At 43.3% G+C, this 19936-nt stretch overlaps 1 protein-coding gene across 1 annotated transcript in view; it reads right to left on the minus strand.

Moving 5' to 3' along the window:
• A2ML1 (alpha-2-macroglobulin like 1) overlaps nucleotides 1-19936 on the minus strand; it is a gene marked incomplete at its 5' end in the record, with an annotated part of 42492 nt that overhangs the window by 7388 nt on the left and 15168 nt on the right. The window contains 18 exons of the mRNA XM_082635620.1: nucleotides 2037-2251; nucleotides 3837-3999; nucleotides 4181-4255; nucleotides 7090-7246; nucleotides 7606-7687; nucleotides 7850-8026; nucleotides 9656-9739; nucleotides 10102-10153; nucleotides 10720-10841; nucleotides 11987-12113; nucleotides 12281-12509; nucleotides 13125-13229; nucleotides 13869-13966; nucleotides 15239-15433; nucleotides 16043-16192; nucleotides 16653-16798; nucleotides 17046-17106; nucleotides 19494-19721. Of these exons, the coding sequence (XP_082491746.1) occupies nucleotides 2037-2251; nucleotides 3837-3999; nucleotides 4181-4255; nucleotides 7090-7246; nucleotides 7606-7687; nucleotides 7850-8026; nucleotides 9656-9739; nucleotides 10102-10153; nucleotides 10720-10841; nucleotides 11987-12113; nucleotides 12281-12509; nucleotides 13125-13229; nucleotides 13869-13966; nucleotides 15239-15433; nucleotides 16043-16192; nucleotides 16653-16798; nucleotides 17046-17106; nucleotides 19494-19721 (2466 nt within the window). The remainder of the gene's footprint in view (nucleotides 1-2036; nucleotides 2252-3836; nucleotides 4000-4180; nucleotides 4256-7089; nucleotides 7247-7605; nucleotides 7688-7849; nucleotides 8027-9655; nucleotides 9740-10101; nucleotides 10154-10719; nucleotides 10842-11986; nucleotides 12114-12280; nucleotides 12510-13124; nucleotides 13230-13868; nucleotides 13967-15238; nucleotides 15434-16042; nucleotides 16193-16652; nucleotides 16799-17045; nucleotides 17107-19493; nucleotides 19722-19936) is intronic.

A 19936-nucleotide genomic window follows, 5' to 3' on the forward strand; every position in this document is an offset into this window, starting at 1 on the left:
ATGATCTTCTGTGGCACAGGGTATCAGGGGATCCTTGGAAAACCCCTCCTTGAAGGACAAAGCTTCTTAGCTATTATGACATGTGACAATCTTTTCTTCATCTGGGAAAAAGACAGATAAACTGTTTCTAAAAGAGCATGGCATCACATAAAAAGTGTGAGCCTTTCCTTTCTGAAAACATGATTTATATAAATTACAACTGGAGGAAAGAAAAAAAGAATGAGATATTCTGCAAAATTGTCATATCTCACTCTGTGTTATGAGAATTTCTGTATGCTCAAAACTGTCAAATATCTACTGCAGAATAAAGGAACCCCACTTCTCCCTATCCCAAACAAAAAAGAATAGTCATATTTAGACATCACACTGTCATATAAAGATAGGAAGACAGGTATCAACCCAGGGGAAGCTGTGAACAAGTTATATCTGTGCAGCTTGGCCCTCTACAAACAACTTTTTGTCTGTGCTCTGTGACCTGGAGCCCAGGAAGGCTTTATTCCTTGGACATGTGGAGACAATTCAAGGAATGGGACCTCACCATCACCTAAAAACCAAAGTGGATGATATGTGACTTCTTGTAATAGCCAAGGATTTTATTGAAAAGCAACTCTGGCATATATCTGTCACTGAGAATTCTAAACATTCCATCCTCTGCTTTCTAAAATTATATAATTATTTAGGGCTCAGCAAGGAGAAGGAAATCCTTCCTGATCTTTGGCCAAGAATTTCCCTGAAATAAGGAAACATAGTACCATACAACTTTTTAAAATTCCAATTAAGTCATTACCATATGCAAGGTCTTAACATCAACTCTTAACATCTACACCAGACACTCCATCTATTAAAATCTGTTCATTCTTCCAGGTCTACTTTACACGTTACATCCTCAGTGAAACTGGCCCTAATTTCAACAAGTCATACTATAATCACTATGAGAACAAAAAATGTGTTTTCTTGTTTACCTCTGTATCATCAGTGACATGGAAAGAGTAGGGATTTAATACTATTTACAGAACAAATGAATTAATGGCTATTCTCTTTGTGATCATCAAAGATGATTTTTATGACATTATTTGAATTTATCACACAATTCTACCTCCTCTTTTCCCTACTGCCACCCCACCAATTCGATTCCTCTTTACCCCTAACCTAGACAAATGAAATAGTCTCCTGATCTCTTCAAATCCAGTGTCTCTCTCCTCTAAATCATCCCATGTCCAAGGGGCAGATTAATCTTTCTGAAACAAAGTTTAAAAAAATTAATGGCTCCTCAGAATTAGGCAGAAACTGAGTCTGACATGCAAGGCCCTTCATAATATGAAGCTACCCTACCTTTTCAACTAAGTCCCTTTATGCTTCAGCTAAACCAGTTTTCCCAACAGCCATTCTACGGTTTTGCAAATGGGTGTCTCTACTCAGACTATTCCCCCTTCCTTTCAATAGTTGCCTAAAATTTTCACATGTCCCTTTAGATCTCCCTCAAATGCCATTCCCCTGTGAAGACTTTTCTTATCCCTCAAGCTGATATGAGGTCTCTCTCCCTCTTGAAATTCAATATTTTGTACCTTTTGTATCTTTGTTCTGTAACCAGATCCTGCTATGTAATATATACAACTTTTCCTAGTTTTCTTTCTAGATTGTAAACTTTTTAAAGACTATATCTTACCAGCTTTCCAATACCTGAAATAGGAGGTATACCCGTAAAATCTTGCAAAAGCTTACAGACCCCATAATTGGCTTTCTAATTTGTGACTATGTAAATCTAGCCATAATTATACATGTCCTCTTTTCATGTAGAACATAGATCTCATGATGTTTCATACTCTACAAAGAAAGAGACTTAAATGCATATAGTACTATTTATGTGCTCAAATGACCTAATTTTATGAACCCGTCTATATATTTTTCGCATGATTTTCTCCCTTTCTACAGAATGATTAGTCCCTGGACCTAGAGGGCAAGGGCGATAGTTTTTCCTCTCTCTCCACATGGGATCTAATCCTACCTGATAAGTGGCAGGAGAGCAGGCTATTTACCTGAGTGGAAGAGAACCCTCCATATGCATTTTGCTGCTTGGTCAACCAAGCCACTATGCCAGTGGCCTTGTTTATCTCATTTGGAGTCAAGTTGGCTTTGCTAAGCCAGGTCAACAATACATATGCCGTAAGTTCCACATCTACAGCCTCAGGCTCAGACCAAGGGCTGGCATCCGATGATGGAGTAGGTTTGTGGCTCCAGTGAATGGACGTTCCTATGGAGAAAAACACATAATTAGGAAAGTCTTAGAAGGAAATGACTTTCCCATATTCACTTTGTAAATGCTACACCTTAAATCAGAGAAAGTACCAACCAAAAATTAATTGTGAGTTAGAAAAAAAGATTTCTCAAATCTTCTGATTTATTGGCCACAATGTATATGCAAGGATGTGTGTCTGTGTGTGTGTGTGTACACCCACACATAATTCCCCAGGGTAAACCTGGGAGCATCAATAAATGCCTCCAGCAATGATATCAAAACCTCCCTTGTTAATTTATAAATTCTTATGTTAATGGGGATATGTAAGTAGAAACTTCTTTTAAGAATTTTATGTGTTTGGGGTCTTTTTTTTTTTGGCTTACAAAATTTTTTTAATTTTCAGCATTTATTTTCCTTAATCAAAGGTCTAACATTTTAAGAATAAAAATGGCAGAACATGCATAAGAACTCTGAGAAACCATAGAAGAAACGCTAATGAGGGTGAGCAAATAAAATATGAGACCAAATCCCGACTCTGTGACAGCCACAATGGCAGGTAACTTGAAGACAAAGAACAGCAAGTAGAAATGAGAAGAGTGGAAGCTAGAAGTCTAACTACATATAAGGTTAGAGATAATAAATACATAGCCCACAGGAGGCAATCTAAGTGGAAGAACAAAAGAAAACATGTGAGCCTGCAATGCAAGGTAATGGAGAAGAGTTAATCACATTAAACTAATATACACCTGCGCAGATATCACTCCACCCACTGTCTGAGATCCCCATTCCACGACTAGAGTTGCTTATACACAGGCCAAAAAACTACCCAGAGGCCATATGAGAGGACAACTTGACAACGACAATCGTATAAATGAAAGCTGAGATTAAGTTTCTGCCTGGAAGTATAATTTTAAATAAACAGCTAGGTAAATAAAATTCATTAATATTGTATTTACAAGATCTGTTAGAATATCGAATTTTTTTTTGGCCATACCACGTCACTTGCGGGATCTTAGTTCTCCGGCTGGAGACTGAACCTCTGCCCTCAGCAATGAAAGCGCCGAGTCCTAACCCCTGGACCGCCAGGGAATTCCCAGAATATCAAATATTATTCTAAATACATCCAAAAGTTTGAAAAGGACCTTGAGAAATCTCCAAGTTCAAGTCGTACCCCATCAAACTCCATGATTTTACACCAAAGAATTGTTAAATATCTACAAAAGGGTGGTTCTCCAACGCCAATACGTTCTCTGACTAGCTTCTACCATCTATTTTCTCTTCATGTTAAAAATATAACATGCCTTTGAGGACTTTCAGGGGCTTTCCCGCAAAACTGTTAACAATGATTTTATGACTTAACTTTTACTAAAATGAATCCTAGAATTGAATATATGTGGGACTATGGAGACTAGAGAAATTTTTCACATATTTTCACAATTTCAAAAAACTCCTGGGATTTCCCTGGCGGTCCAGTGGTTAGGACTCAGCGTTTTCACTGTGGTGGGCCCAGGTTCAATCCCGCAAGCCACATAGCATGGCCAAAAATAAATAAATAAAATAAAAACAAGAAAGCAAAAAATTCCTAACATGGCCAACATACCTGAGATGATAGCCTGTTGATCTAGCTTTTCAAGAAGAATGTTTCTGATGTCCATATCCCCAGCCAGAGTAAAAGTATAAGCTAGTAGGGCCTGTGTGTAGGGGTTGGTGGTGGAGGAGACAGAAGGCTTGAGACACTGCAGACCCTGACTCACCATCGGGTTCTAAAAAGTGAAGATGAAGAACTGAATTTATAAGGCATTCCTTTTAAAAGAGGCAGTGATAAGGAAATCATCATATCCTCTTTTGAGTTTAAAAGGCTGGCTAGGGACAAAAATAGGTGACTTTCTCTAGGAAACAGGCATGATCAGGAGAGTGTCAAGGGGAGGAGCTAGAGAAACTCACATCTACGGTCTTTCCCATCTCCAGCAACGCAGCCGTGATGTAGGCAGTCAAGGAGACCTTGTCATCAACTCCACCCTGGATGGAAATGGAGACAGGAAGTCAGGGCAGCAGCCAGCACACGAAGAATTGCATGCACATTGCAAAAAGGTGTCCCCTCTGAACGGATGAATTATTATTTTTTTTTTTTAAAAAGCGCTCCTGGGACTTCCCTGGTGGTCCAGTGGTTAAGACTCTGAGCTCCCAACGCAGAGGGCCCAGGTTCCATCCCTGATCAGGGAACTGGATCCCTCATGCCTCAACTAAAGATGCCGCACGCGGCAACAAAGATCCTGAGTGCCGTAACTAAGACCTGGCACAGGCAAATAAATAAATAAATATTAAAAAAAAAAAAAAGCGCTCCTTTCCACAGGCTGACCGCAGCCCCAAGCCTCCAGGACACGCAGTGGAGGGGAGAACTGGCTGGACTTCAATAACTGCACAGCCTTATATGGTAACCTGCAAGAAGTAACATGAGGTCTTCAGCTCTGAGAGGGTATTTAGGAAACCCAAGATAAGGTGTTAGGAAGGATAACAGGTTTAAAAAAACGGGGTCGTTGGGGGGATAAGGAGAAAATCTCTTATTCTCAGATTTTTTACTGAATCTGAGCTTCCCCCAAATGGACGTTCCCCTCAAGTGGCATAAAGCCCAGCTTCTTCTCCAGGGGAGAATAGGTAACACCTTCCTTTTTTTTTTTTTTTTTTTTTTGCGGTACGCGGGCCTCTCACTGCTGTGGCCTCTCCCGTAGCGGAGCACAGGCTCCGGACACGCAGGCTCAGCGGCCATGGCTCGCGGGCCCAGCTGCTCCGCGGCATGTGGGATCATCCCGGACCAGGGCACGAACCCGTGTCCCCTGCATCGGCAGGAGGACTCTCAACCACTGAGCCACCAGGGAAGCCCAGTAACACCTTCCTTGATTAATGCCTTTCACAGAAGGATATTAGCAAATTTTAAAAATATATATGTAATCTAAATTACTATCTTTGTTCTATAGATAAGAGTACAAACACTTAACATGGTTAAATAGTTTGTTCAAGAATACACAACTGTGGGCTTCCCTGGTGGCACAGTGGTTAAGAATCTGCCTGTCAATGCAGGGGACACGGGTTCAATTCCTAGTCCGGGAAGATCCCACGTGTCGCAGAGCAACTAAGCCCGTGCACCACAACTACTGAGCCTGCACTCTAGAGCCCGCGAGCCACAGCTACTGAAGCCCGCGCGCCTAGAGCCTGTGCTCTGCAACAAGAGAAGCCACCGCAGTGAGAAGCCTGCGCACCACAACGAAGAGTAGCCCCCACTCGCCACAATTAAGCCTGCGCGCAGCAACAAAGACCCAAAGCAGCCAACAAAATAAAATAATAAAATAAATAAATTTATATTAAAAAATACACAACTAATAAGCTGAAGGACTGGGATTTGAACCCAGTGGGTTTAACTCTGGAGCTCCCGGTAAGGACCGAGCCACCAAGCTTGACAACATAAATGATGGGTTTCTTGAGAGACTGGCTGGCTCTGGTAAGACAGGAGGAAGAGAAACCTCTAAGATCTTGTTCTAGTCACGTCCTGGCTTGTACTACTCCTCCATATGGGGGACACTGGGAAGATCCTGCATAAGGAACACTAATGAATCATATAGAGATTTGGTTTTCAATGCTCAAGATTTTTTTTTAATTAATTTTTTTTTTTTCGGCTGCAACACACGGCATGCAGGATCTTAGTTCCCAGACCAGGGATTGAACCCATGCCCCCTGCAGTGGAAGAGCAGAGTCCTAACCACTGGACCTCCAGGGAAGTCCCGGCGCTCAAGATTTTTAATCTAGGTCCTGGAATAGCAATAATGATTCCTCTAGGAAAGTTGGTACGTCTTTCTCTCACTCGGTCTGCTCTGAATTGAACAAGCTGCCCGCACCCTGACACCTTGCTGTGTTGGGAAAGGTCAGGCAGTGCAGTGAATGGGCGAGAACAGTGCCCCTGGAATCCAAGTGCTGTGGTTCAAATTACAGTCCTGCCGCCCACTAGCATTCACCTCAGGCAATTTACTTAACCCCTGCACCTAGTTTCTTCATCTGTAAAATGGAATTAATAATGATATGCCAGTGCTTAGCATGTTGATTTGTTGTAAACATTAAATATGAATATCAGATAGAGTACTTAGTGCCTGCCAGAGAGTAAACCCCTTACAAAAGACACTGGGCTGTCTAGGAGTCCCCACCAGAGGAAATGGCTTTACTTCAGACTTAGGGAAATAGTAAAAGGCTCAGAGATCTTCTAGTCCAGTGGTTCTCAAACTTTAGCAAGTATCAGGGTCACCCAGAGGGCTTGTGAAAACACAACTGCTGCCCTTACTCTCAGAGTTCCTCAGAGTAGGTCTGGGGTGAGAGCTGGAATTTGTATTTTTTTTTTTTAAGATTTTTTTGATTTTTTAAAAAAGATTTTTAAAGTCTTTATTGAATTTGTTACAATATTGTTTCTGTTTTATGTTTTGCTTTTTTAGCCGCAAGGCATTTGGGATCTTAGATCCCTGACCAGGGATAGAACCCATACCCGCTGCACTGGAAGGCGAAGTCTTAAACACTTGGACCACCAGGGAAGTCCCTGGAATTTGCATTTCAAACAAGTTCTCAGGTGGTGCCGATGCTGCTGATCTGGGGACCATACTTTGAGAACCATATTCTAGTACATATTCTCATTTTACAGATGTGGAAGCTGAATGCTCAGACTGGTTAAGAATATTGACCAAGGTCACCCAGAGCCAGGCCTGAGACCTGAAGAACTGACTCTCAGGCCGGTGCTCTCTTGATTCTGCTCACTCAGAGGTACAAGTTCCTCCCAGACACAGTAGTGGGCTGTGGGCCCCTGGGCAGGTCCGCACCTTCATAGTTGTGTGAAAGAGCTCTCCCACGTTGGCATAGCAGCCATTGGAGAGCTGGTTTCCCGCCATCCACCTGAGAGCATCCTGGATGTTCATCTCATCAATGAAGATGAATCTCTGAGCCTGGCCCAAGCATTTTGTGACAAAGGCAGTCAGCCTGTATGGGTTAAAGGGAAATGTGGCATAAGGGTGGATTTCCAGGGGAGGGTGCAATAGTTCTACAATTTATTCTGTTGAATGGTCCCAGGAGGGGAGTTGAGGAAACATAATGCCATAGGAAGCTTGGAAAAGGGAGGCATTAATTGGCATTCATGGGGGCAAGAACTGGGAGGTATAAGGTCAGAGAGAAGAGTGAGGGGCTTGACCATACATGAAGCTGAAATAAACAGTATTAAAGTGGTAGAGGATAGAAAGCAAGAAGGAATGGGGTTAAGGGGAGAGGTAGAGGAATAATTCCAGAGGGTTCAGGAATTATGCTCTGGGGTACAGAACTCATGGGGAACTGGGCAACATTACCATGTGTTTCCATTTTCATCCTGCTCCCCAAAGGCACTGTAGGAGCCGTTGCTGTGTTTGTACATCAGCTCCCTCTGGTACCCTGGGAAGACAGATGTGGTTTTAGATGACAGTGATAACTTCAAAAAACACCCCCATGGCTTTCAAGGATGAGGGACACTTCAGGGGCTGAACTTCCCTGAGTCTTATCACCGATCATAGGCGCTAGACAAGGTGTCCAAGAAGAAAGAGTGAACCAACTCACCTAGCCTCAGGAAATCCATTGCTTGAGACTTGATTTCCTTAGTCAGCATCCCTGTCTTGTCCAGGTACTGCAAGACGTAAATGATGGGAGCGAACAAGATCATGTTCTGCTCCCCACAGCCCCTTGGCATCTGCACCAGACTGTCTAGGTTCTTCAGGGCTGTGCCCATGATGTCCCCTGGGATCCAAAAGGAGAGGAAAGGAAGGTGGTGGCAGAAGAAGGAACCCTTATGAGTTATTATCATACATTTAACAAACACGTATTCACTATCATTTAGTGAGTCCCTACTCTGTGACCTTGGGGGCAACAGTCTCCACCTCGAAGAGCCCATAGTCAGGGGGGCAAACAATTACAATACATTGCAATGCTAATTTATTATAAGCAAGTATAACATATATAATATCGGGTATGTACAAGGTGCTGGAGTACACAGAGAGGTATGTAGGCCACCTGAGGGCATTCATGGCTTTTAAGAAGCTGATGAGGTTTGTAACAAAACCTGCAATGCTTAGTCTCAATCTCTAAGTGCCTCCACTGCATATAAATACATCACCCTCCAAACCACCAAGTCTCTCCCAAACACACACACACTCCTGATACGCTTTTCCTCGTTATGTCTCTTGACCACTCCATATACGTCACAAGCCAGTAAGCTTGTGACTCATGAACATCTGCATTTTAGTCATTGAGTGCAATTCAAATGTGCAAATATGTACTGAAAGTCAACTGTAGGAACTGTACTAAGAACAAACATGAAAAAGACATGGCCCTTGTCCTCAAGGATTGCTCAAAGCAGTGTGGAAGACAGACAGAGACAGTGAGCTATAATACAGTGAGGTGAGTGCTGTACCAGAGGTATAAATCAAATACAGCCAAAACGGAGACACTTTAACCTGGAAGGGATCTGGGTAGGGGGTTAGAGTACAGAAAGAACCTAACATGTATAGGCCTTCTACTATGTGCTAGATATTGTGCTGGGAAATTTATTATATTTAATCTTTACACCAATCCTGAAAGGTAGGTTATTATCACTGTCTTACAGAAGGGAAAAGAGGGATCGAAATTGTTTTTGTTTGTTTGTTGTTTTTTTTTTTTTTTGCGGTATGCGGGCCTCTCACTGTTGTGGCCTCTCCTGTTGCGGAGCACAGGCTCCGGACGCGCAGGCTCAGCGGCCATGGCTCACGGGCCCAGCCACTCCACAGCATGTGGGATCTTCCCGGACCGGGGCACGAACCCATGTCCCCTGCATCGGCAGGCGGACTCTCAACCACTACGCCACCAGGGAAGCCCCGAAATTGTTCATTAACTTATCCAAGGTCACATGGCTATTAAATGGCGGAACTGGGATCCTAAGCCAGTTTGATACAACTTTCAAGCTCATGTTTTTCTATTTGCTCCCTCTCCTTGCCTAAAGAAGTGGCATGTCCTATGTAAATATGGTTGAATCTTCCCAAAACTGTATTCAAATATGTAAAGTCCTCATTTTTAAATGGTTCCTGCAAACATTTCATCTCCCCTCCACCCAATTTATAGACCTAAACCTAAATACATATCAAGCTTCAGCGAACTTTAACTTCCTCCTGCCCAGACTCTTTTCTGTTTTTAACCAGAGTATATGTCTGTTTAATCCCATCTGCACTGCACAGGCTGTATTTGCCCACTTTGTAAAATAAGCTCTTCTTCCTTCATCACTTCTAATCTACCATACCTTCCTCCAGGTAGGGCCATAGGCCTCAACCCATGCCACACCTTGGCAGCCTCTGGCCCCATTTTTCCTTTTTGAGCCAAGAATCTCTGGTTGCTTACCCAGAACAGTAATATAAGCCTTGGCTGAATCAGGAACAACATCCACAGGGACCTCCAGGGAGATGGATTCTGAAGCCACTTTTCCTATGAGGGGCAGAGAAAAGGTAAAACAATAAAAGGTGTAAATAGTGGGGGTTCTCACGCCCAAACCACAGAGAAACTTGCCATAATCCAGGGTTTTCTGTACCCAGTGCTTTCCGTAGGTTGGAGGTAGATTTTTTTACCCTATTCACAGTGGTCTTTGCTGAAAATAAATTCCAGTGAGAGACATAATTGTGCTGTACATTTTCTCTTCTTCATCCTGCCTTTCAGCTACTTGGCCCCATTGGGAATGGCACCCCTAGACTCTCCTATTTCTTCTTGTCCTGTATATTCCTCCTTTTGCCTAAGAAGATCTCCTGTTGCTAAGGGAATTCTCACACCAACCCCTCTCTGTGTTCACCCACCTTTGGCGCACAACAGCGAGCTGTGTGTCATCTCCACAGGGACTCCTTCCGGCTGCCATGGAGAGAGACAAGGATGGGTGAAAAAACATAGATGAGTATCAGGGCAGGTGGCACTGAAGGAATAGGAAGGGGAAGGGAAATGGGGAGAAGAGGCCCTGCCTGTGCTCCAGGGCTTCACTCAGAACTGGAGAGAACAGAGCTTCTCTTTGACATTCAGAAGGATTCCATTTCAAACCAGGGAGGGGCCTCTCAGTAAAATTCTTTCTGGGCTAGAGCTAAGGATAAGTTTAGGAAACTTCTAAGAGACAGGATTGACAATGGGGTTCATGATGACAGGAAGCAGCGAATGATGACATTAGGGATTTTCTTAAGAGAAACTAACATTCATTGAGTGTCTACAAAGTAACAGGTACTGTATGGTACTTCCATAGACCATCAGTATGGGTTATGCAAGTAGTTAAGGGCAGAAGGGGGTCAGGGAAGGATAAAGATGAGCTGCCTGATTGGAGTTGGAGTAAGACTGCTGCAAGAGACTAACTGACATGGTTAGACACACACTGGACATCCCTGGCTTGGTTGCTGCCTCTACCTCTGAAGCTAGGCCTGCAGAAAACTCACCTTGACCAGAACTGGTTTGATGAGTGTGTCACTCTGGCCCTTTTCTGGAACAAACCCCTTCTTGTCCCCACAGAGTTCATTGCTGTCCAGAATATTAGTGCTGATGGTGAAGTTTACATGACCTGAGAAGAAAGAGGGCAAAAGGGAGACATCAGCCCTATTGGCAGAGGTACCAATGAGGTCTCTTCCCCTCTAGACTAGTGCTTCTTAAACTTAACGGCAAAACCTAACGGCATACAAATCACCTGCGGCTCTTGTCTGTTACAATACAAACTCTATTTCCGTAGATCTAGGGTGGGGCCCGCATTCTGCGGTAGGTGGCCTCTAAGGGACCCCAGTGATCCCTGCCTCCTGATATTTACACTGTTGTGTAATCCCCTCTCCTTGTCTGTGGCCTGGATTTTGTGATTCACTTCTAATGGAGAGGATAGGGCAGAAGCAATGAGATGTCACGGCTGAGCTTATGTTATAAAAAAGACTGCAGCTTCTGTCTCAGGTGCACTCTTCCTCTCAAGCCATGACCTCTGGAGGAAGCCAGCTGTCGTGTCATGAGGCAGCCCAGTGGGGAGATTCATGTGATGGGAAACTGAAGGAGGCCACTAGCCAACACCTGAGGCCAAGAACTGCAGCCTTCAGTCTAACAGTCCATGAGGATCAAAGGCTTTGGAATGAGCTTGGACGTGGGTTCTCTCCTGGGCAAGTCTTTGGATGAGAACACAGCCCTGGCTGAACTTCATGAGAGACCTTGGGCAAGAGGCACCCAGCTAAACTGCACAAATTACTGACCCACAGAAACTGTGTGATAATAAATGTTTGTTCTTTTAAGCTGCTAAATTTTAGGGTAATTTGTTAAGCAGCAGTAGATAACTAATACACCCAAAGACTGTACTTTGAGTTGCAAGGACTTAATCCAAGAGCAAATGACATCTCATCGGATTATTGTGATGATTAAATGAGTTAATTCATGTAAAACAGTTAGGACAGTGCCTGGCCCATAGTAAGTATTTGACTAGTAACATATCTCTTGTCCTGGCGTAAATATTAAAATCTCCCTCTTTCACTCTCAAAATAGTCCAGTGTGGATAATGTTTTGGTCATCTACCAAAGAATATTCGCTTATTTTTTTTATAACATAGACTTGGGAGGGAGAAAAATAGAGGCAAATACAAAGAAGAGGAAAGAGAAAACAAAGCAAATACAGTAGAGGAAAGGGTAGAGTTCTCAGTCTCTGTGCTTTCCTTGCCCATCTGCCACTTCCTTCTCTTACCCAGTTTGACAGCTGTGATATTCCAGTGATAGGATTTTGATTCATCAGCACAGAGACAGCTGGAGGCCTGAGAGTCTGTCCCTGGTTCCACCTGGTACTCCTCTGATTTAGCCAGGTTAGTCTGAACCTGAAGAAGATATTTGAGTGATAAAGGGTCGGAGTAAAGGAGACAATACACAGAGGTTTAGGAAAATATGGGCGCAGAGACACTGACATCTCATTTCTTTCTCAGGGAAAATTGGTATGCTTCCAGTTTAGGGAATGACACCTGCTTCTTGCATCCCCAGCTCTTACCCTGATGCACTCCTTCAGATAATTGAAGATGGTGGCAGTAAGACGAAAGGATTCTCCGCGAACTACCGAGTAAGGGAGAGTCAGATCAACAAAGAATGGCTTGAAGGCAGTCAGTCCAACAGTGGGTGAAAGACCAAAGCCTCTGGACTGGGAAGTGCAGAAAGTCATGGCCTTCCATGTGGTGATGGTATCAGGAACTGTGACGGGGACAGACGTCTTCCCTGAGTTACTGTGAGAATACAAGAACCCAGGTGAAGCAGACAGCAGGAGAAAGGCATTTGGGAATTAAGCTACAAATTTGTCTGCAGAAGTGAATATTTCGTTGCTGTTGTGCATGGGGGAAAAAGCAAAAAGGCAACCGAAATGGTGGCCCACATGAATCTCAGAGTGTGAATCTTCAAGAGAGGATGTACAAGTATGGGAGAAGGGGGGTTGTCTGAGGATGTGAGGAGGGGGAGCACATGTGGGTGAGCATCTGTGTGCAAACATATCTGTAAGAGAGCCCAGTGCCCTCTGAATCGGTGAGAATATGCCTTCTTAGGGTTTGTCAAAATGAGGTGGTAAGCAGTGGGCAAGAACCAAACTAATATCAAATGTGCCTTTCCGTTTGTGTGGCCCTGCAGTGAGAATGCACTGTCTGCACTGTGCAAATGTGAAGACGTGTAAATTTGTTTTGAGTGATTGTATATAACTGTGTAAGAATTCAGGGAAAGAAACATGTTCTCATATCCCCATTAAACCTTCTTGGCTTGAGACTTAGGTTCATTAGAAATTATCTGAGTCAGTTCTCTGCTGAATCTACACTGTATATATAATTTTGTTATACCTTTTAGGCATCACTTACCCAACACGAAACAGATCCCAGAGCCAAGTCTCCGGGAAGTACTGGCGAACCTGAGAATCCTCTGACTGAACTGGTGGTATCCTTAAAGTTCCTGGAGGACGTTCACTGGTTTCTAAGGAGACCAAGAACAAGGGAAAAAGCAGAAGACTTATGTCATGTGATAAACTGAGGTGGAGAGAAAACCAGCAAGAAATTCAGAGGGAAGCAGAGAACATCCAGTCTGAGATGAGGACAACTAGTGAGCCTGCGCTCTAGAGCCCGAGAGCCACAACTACTGAGCCCTCATGCCACAACTAATGAAGCCCGCACGCCTAGAGCCCATGCTCCGCAACAAGAGAAGCCACCTCCATGAAGAGTAGCCCCCGCTCGCCGCAAATAGAGAAAGCCCATGAGCAGCAATGAAGACCCAACGCAGCCAAAAATAAAAAGATAAATTAATTAATTAGTTTCAAAAAAAAGAGAGAGAGAGAGATGAGGAGGAAGGACCACTGAGGAACTGACTGGTCATGAGGCTATCAGGGGAAATGATAGACACGGACGTCTGGCCAGGAAATGAGTAGATAAGGGCTTCAGGCTTCAAAAGCCCTCCCCAGAGACAGAGAGAGAGATCCTAGGGAAACTGCCTTCATCTATAACCCACAATCCATTATCATTCTGGCTACTGGCTCAGTGCAAGAATAGGAGGCAAAGAGGGAGCTTTCAGAGTTCCATGATGCTAAATATCTCAGTGAATCTGCAAGCCACAGAGGCAGCTTACCTGCAGCGCTGTCTCCTGAAGTTCGGTAACTGCAATCTACTGGCTTCCTGATTCTGGCGTTGGACAGTATTTTCAGGCCCACTTCCTGATAGGCACCAAAGGGATCAGAGAATAAAGAGTTAAGGAGGTCCTCTCCCTTACTACAAGGGCTACTGCCTCAAATTTCACCCTCAAAGGGTTAAACCAACACATTCTTTGCCTATTCATTGTGAGACAAATACTCAGCCACCAAGATTGGTTCACTTCTATTCCAGCTCGTGTGAAAGCTTTTCAATTAAACTTATTTCATTGTGTTTATATATAGAGAGAGATAGATAGATGTATGTATATACACACATATACATACGTTTTTGCAAAATGACCACCACAACCAGTCTAGTTAACATCCATTACCATGTATAATTACAAAACATTTGTTTCTTGTGATGAGGACTTTTACGATCTCTTCTCTAGCAGCTTTCAAATGTGCTCTACAGTATCACTAACCGTAGTCACTTTGCTGTTCATGACATTCCCAAGACTGATGTCTTTTATAACTGAGGTTTGCACCTTCTGCCTACCTTCGCCCACTTTGCCCCCCTCCACCTCCCACCTCTGGCAACTACCGATCTGCTCTCTGTACCCATGAGCTTGTTTCGTTGCTGTTGCTGCTGTTGTTGGATTCCACACACAAGGGACATCAATCGATATTTGTCCTTCTCTGTCTGACGCATTTCACTTAGCATAATGCCCTCAAGGCCCATCCAGGTTGTTGCAAATGGCAAGATTTCATTCTTTTTTTGGCTGAATAGTAGTATTCCACTTATTTCATCGTTCAATATGTTTAATACTTCTTCCAAATATTAGTAACTGTATCCTGATTATTTGACTTGGACTGAAATTTCTAAGGGCAGAGACCGTATCAGCTCAATCAATTCAACAAAAATATATTGAGCATTATGAAGGATCAGGCATGATAGAGAATACAAAGATGAACAAGACCCACTACCTGACCTCGGAGACCTCCTGGTCAGATGTGGGCCAAAGCATCCCAAACTTCTGTAGATAAAATAGGGGCAGTAGCTTTCATAATAGAGACTTCTGGTCTACCTTTCTTCATTTTTTTCCTTCTTGGCTGATCCCATGGAATTCAATGTTGGGAGACCCCAGAGAGAGGACTAGTGTATAGCCTCAGTCAGTAGGTGACTTCTACAAGCATGAGGACCAAGTGAGGCTGCCTTACCCGTCAGGAGTTTCTTTCAAGATTTTGCCCCTGCCAGTGCCCATATGACTCTGCCCGTTTTATTAGATGTGGGCTTTCCTTTGCCCCTCCCACCACAATTGTTTCTATGAGAACAAAATGGGTAAGAACATTTACCTTGAAAAAATTGAAAAGAGCTACGCCTTCATAGTACCAAGGCCTCCACATGTAAGAAAGCCTGCCCCAACGCTCCTCAGGCACTGCATCAATGCGGGGCTGGGAAAACTCCCATGGGCGAAGCCCTGGACACTCATCATATTCATCCACTTGATAGGGGTAGTTACCGTACCAGAATGGGAACATTCCATAGACCTGAGAAAAGACAGAAAAGGAAATAAAATTTTTTTTCTTAAGAAAGTAAAATATTGACATAGTAAAATCACTTGAGAAACTTCTCTCAGATTCTCATTCTGGTGGCACAGTTTACTGCTCTTGTATTATTTCTCTTCATTATTCCACAATTTCTTCCATCATAACCCCTTCCTCTAGTTCATCTTTTTTCATAATCTGTCACCCTTATCTCCTATTTCATCTTTCCTGATACTGATCACTGTGACCGTATTAACCGTGTCCTTCTCATACCATCATTTCTTTCTTTTTTTTTTTTTTTTCCTTTGGCCATGCCGCATGGCTTGCGGGATCTTAGTTCCCTGACCAGGGATTGAACCTGGGCCCACAGCAGTGAAAGCACACTGGACTGCCAGGGAAGTCCCCATATCATCATTTCTGTGGCCATGTCTATCTTCAACCTCACTGGGCGTTCTTACAGTAGCTTTGCTACCACCTTGTGGAGATGCAATATTTCCCTGAGACTCTCTTTCCCACTGCCTGGAATCCATCTCTTAATTCTCTTAATTCTGATGCGGTCAGCCTGTCTTCTCTGTTGACTCCCTCTTGCCACCACGTCAGCAGACCACTCACGGAGCGGTTGCTCAGCTCACTCTCTGGTCTAAGCAGCAAGACACTCTCATCCACGGCCCGGATCGCACACAGGGACTGGGGAGCTGCCTGGAGCTGCAGGTCCACATCTGCTCCTGGAAGCTGCTGGGAAGGTGAGAAGCCAAGGGAAACCTAGAGAAGAGAAAAGGATAATGTGGGGCTCAGGTCAGCCTGGAGAGGAGGAGAAACAGGCATCACCCACATGCCCTAAGTATGGTCCCCAGCTCACTCCTTCATTTTTATACTGATTTTTCTTTGTAAAGTATTGCCCTTTAGAAACAGTGTCTTGTAATACAATTGGAAAAACTAAGCAGCACGGTAGAATAATGTAGAAAGTTTCAAAGACAGAAAGTAGAAAGAAAGAGAATTTGTGGAATAGCTATACAGAACATATGACTTCCCAGCATGACCTTTTAAAAGAAGTGGGAGAGCGGGAGAGTTCAACAGACCGTGCGAAAGATAGAGAACATGATATCCAGCTTCAATATTAACTCCTTCTTTCCCCGCCCCTGCCTTATCTCCAACCCCAGCATACACAGGCTCTCTCTCTACGTCCAGACATTTCCTTCACCCTCTTCAACTGCCATTTTACCTGATTGTCAAAGCACATCTCCACTGAGAACTGAAGTTTGTCTGCTATAACACCTCCACCGGGAAAAATGGCATACATCACCAGGGAAGGATCAGGGGCTAGTCTGGAGTTGAAGGTCAATGAGAGAGAGAAGGAACCTTTCAGTCCTGAAAGGGAAGAGGGGATATTCAGGAATGGGAGTACACACTCACCTACCAATGACATCCAACCCTGTGTTTGCATTTCTTCCTGAGCCAGCTGCAGGTCTCATGGTGCAGGTTGCTTCACACTATCCTATTCTTCTGTGGTTACTGTTATGGTCTGTTCTCATTGCTCTTACTCTTGCTTCTAGTATAAGAACTATTTCTTGGAAATTTAAAGTTTAAGTATTCCAAGAGATGCATGAACACTCACCTTTTCTCTTAGACGTCACGCGTTTCTGCCACTCCATCTGCAAATTCCCTTTCCCTATTAACTAAGGAAGAGAAAAAGAAGTCATCAACAACATAGAAGTTAGAGGAGTTTAGCCTTGGCCCAATCCCTGCATCTCTCCATAAGGAGAGGCTCCTTTCGTAGTTCTCGAGCCCAGGTCAGTACTTCATGGAGCGTCCTTCAGCTTGTCAAATGTTGGATGGTACCAAGAGCCCTGATGACTCTTCCTCCAGTTGGAGGTCTGCGAGAACCATGGGGTGGGTGGGAGGAGACAAAGGCCACCACTGCCACGGAGCCAGAGAGAATAGATAGCTGACACCTTTTCTTAAAGATCTCTAAGTTTTATTCTTTTATAATCCTTGTAACATAAAGTCTACTAAAATCCATCCTTACAACCTTTTATTTAAAAAAATTTATTTTTATTGAAGTGTAGTTGATTTACTATGACGTGCCAATCTCTGCTGTGTAGCAAAGTGACTCAGTTATACAGACATTCTTTTTTTATATTCTTTTCCATTATGGTTCATCGCAGGAGATTAGATATAGTTCCCTGTGCTCTACAGTAGGACCTTGTTGTTTATCCATTCTAAATGTTATAGTTAGCATCTACGAACCCCAAACTCCCAGTCCATCCCTCTCCCTCCCCCCTCCCCTTGGCAACCACAAGTCTGATCTCTATATCTGTGAGTCTGTTTCTGTTTCTTACAACCTTTTAAAAATTATCACTCAATTGAAAATTCGGTGGAGGGTAAAGGGGTTGGGGATAAATTAGGAGTTTGGGACCAACATATACACACTACTATATATAAAATAAATAACCAACAAGGACATATTGCATAGCACAGAGAACTATACATATTTTGTAATAACCTATAAGGGAAAAGAATCTGAAAAAGAATTTATATATATACAAATTAAATATATATATATAAATTATATATATATAACTGAATCACTTTGCTGTACACCTGAAACTAACACAACACTGTAAATCAACTATACATCAATAAAAATTTTTTTTAAAAAATTCAGTGGAAATGAGTATACCTTGAAATTGTCTTGAGTCCTTCTGACATTTGACTCTCTGGAGGAGAAATCTCTTTTTAACTCTCCCTTCCTCTTCACTCTCCCTTGAAACTGAATTCACTGAGATGCCTTCTAAGCAGGCAGGCATCTCAGGCTCCAGTCAAGGGCTCTATGGCCAGTTTCTCAGACTATCTTCCACACTGATCAGCCCCAACTCCACTTTTCTCCTAGGCCTCGCCACACTTCTGTCCCGAAGACAGTACATGTATTATCACTCTGCCTTATTATTTCCCACCTACCTCTCCTCATTCTGTTATTTAGGATGATTGTTTTAACTTGATGAAGACACTGGAATGATTCAGGGGGAGAAATTCTCTCAGAGACTTTAAGGAGATGATAAGGGAATAAAGAGACTCTGGACCATCAAACCCAAGGTTCACATGAGTCTAAGTTCCTCACAATCATCAAGATGACCAGTAAAACTGCTAGCCTTTATATTTCTTTCAGTCTACAAGTTGTGACTTTATTTCCCCAGCAGAGCTGCTATCAATGTTAATTTTCTTTCTTTTTTTTTTTTTTTTTTTTTTGTGGTACGCGGGCCTCTCACTGTTGTGGCCTCTACCGTTGCGGAGCACAGGCTCCGGACCCGCAGGCTCAGCGGCCATGACTCATGGGCCCAGCCACTCCGTAGTATGTGGGATCTTCCTGGACCAGGGCACGAACCCGTGTCCCCTGCATCGGCAGGCGGACTCTCAACCACTACGCCACAGGGAAGCCCTCAATGTTAATTTTTAACCTTATGTCATCTATTTAAAAATACTGACCAATGAAATTTATTCTGAGTCACCATCCCCTCCTCATCCTCCCTCCTACCCATCCACCCAGCTCCCTTTCAGCCCTGGTCAGCAACGTTGTCTCATTTATTCCTAGTTTTATTTCCCCACACAACTTCCCTGGACTCCTGTTCAAAATTTCTTTATTCCCCATTTCCCCCCATCTTTTATACCTATATAAACACAGTGGCCACTGGCCACATGTGACTACTGGAGCCTGTGAAATGTAACTAGTCCAAACTCCTTTAAGTATAAAATACATACTTTGAGTTTCAAAGATTTGCAATGCAGCTGAAACACAGAATGTAAAATATCTATTAATAATTTTTTATGTTGACTTCATGTGGAAATGATCATATGTTGGATATACTAGGTTAGACAAAATATATTTTAAAAGTTAGTTTCCTCTTTTCTTCTAATTTTTTTAATGTGGCTTCTAAAAATTTAGAAATTATCTACGTGGCTTGCATTATATCTCTATCCAGACTGTCTGTTCACCCCGTCTAGCTCACTGTCTTTATTCCTTTTCCTTCCCAACACACTCTCACCCATCCCCATTTCCCAGTCTCACATAGTAGGTGAAGATGACTTCCCGGTCAGGTTCCACGTCAGCTGGATCGATGTAATAATCCACCAGCACTTCATGGGGCCGGCCACATTCCAAGATGCCATTTGGCCCCTGGAGGGCAAGGAAGCTGTGAGTTGTGTTGTAGAAGGGCTCCAGGTACATGTAGGCATTGTTGTGGTAACGAGGCACTCTTTCTGGATCATATGGCATTTCTTCCAATTGGAACCTCCCCTGAGAAAGAGAGAGAGAGAAAAAAAGGCCTTAAAATTCATGTACCCCAACCGTATTGACCCCATGGACTTGTTATGACTCTCAAATCTGTACTGCCTAAGAGTGGCATGTAGATATTTCACTAGAGGTTCAACCAAGAATATTTCAGGAGTCCATAATAGTGGTTATATGCAGCAGCATGTTGGTACAAAGGGGAGTAAAATAAGGGCTGAATT

The sequence above is a fragment of the Mesoplodon mirus genome (assembly GCF_964341445.2).
Source record: "Mesoplodon mirus genome assembly, chromosome: 11".
Classification (NCBI taxonomy): domain Eukaryota; kingdom Metazoa; phylum Chordata; class Mammalia; order Artiodactyla; family Ziphiidae; genus Mesoplodon; species Mesoplodon mirus.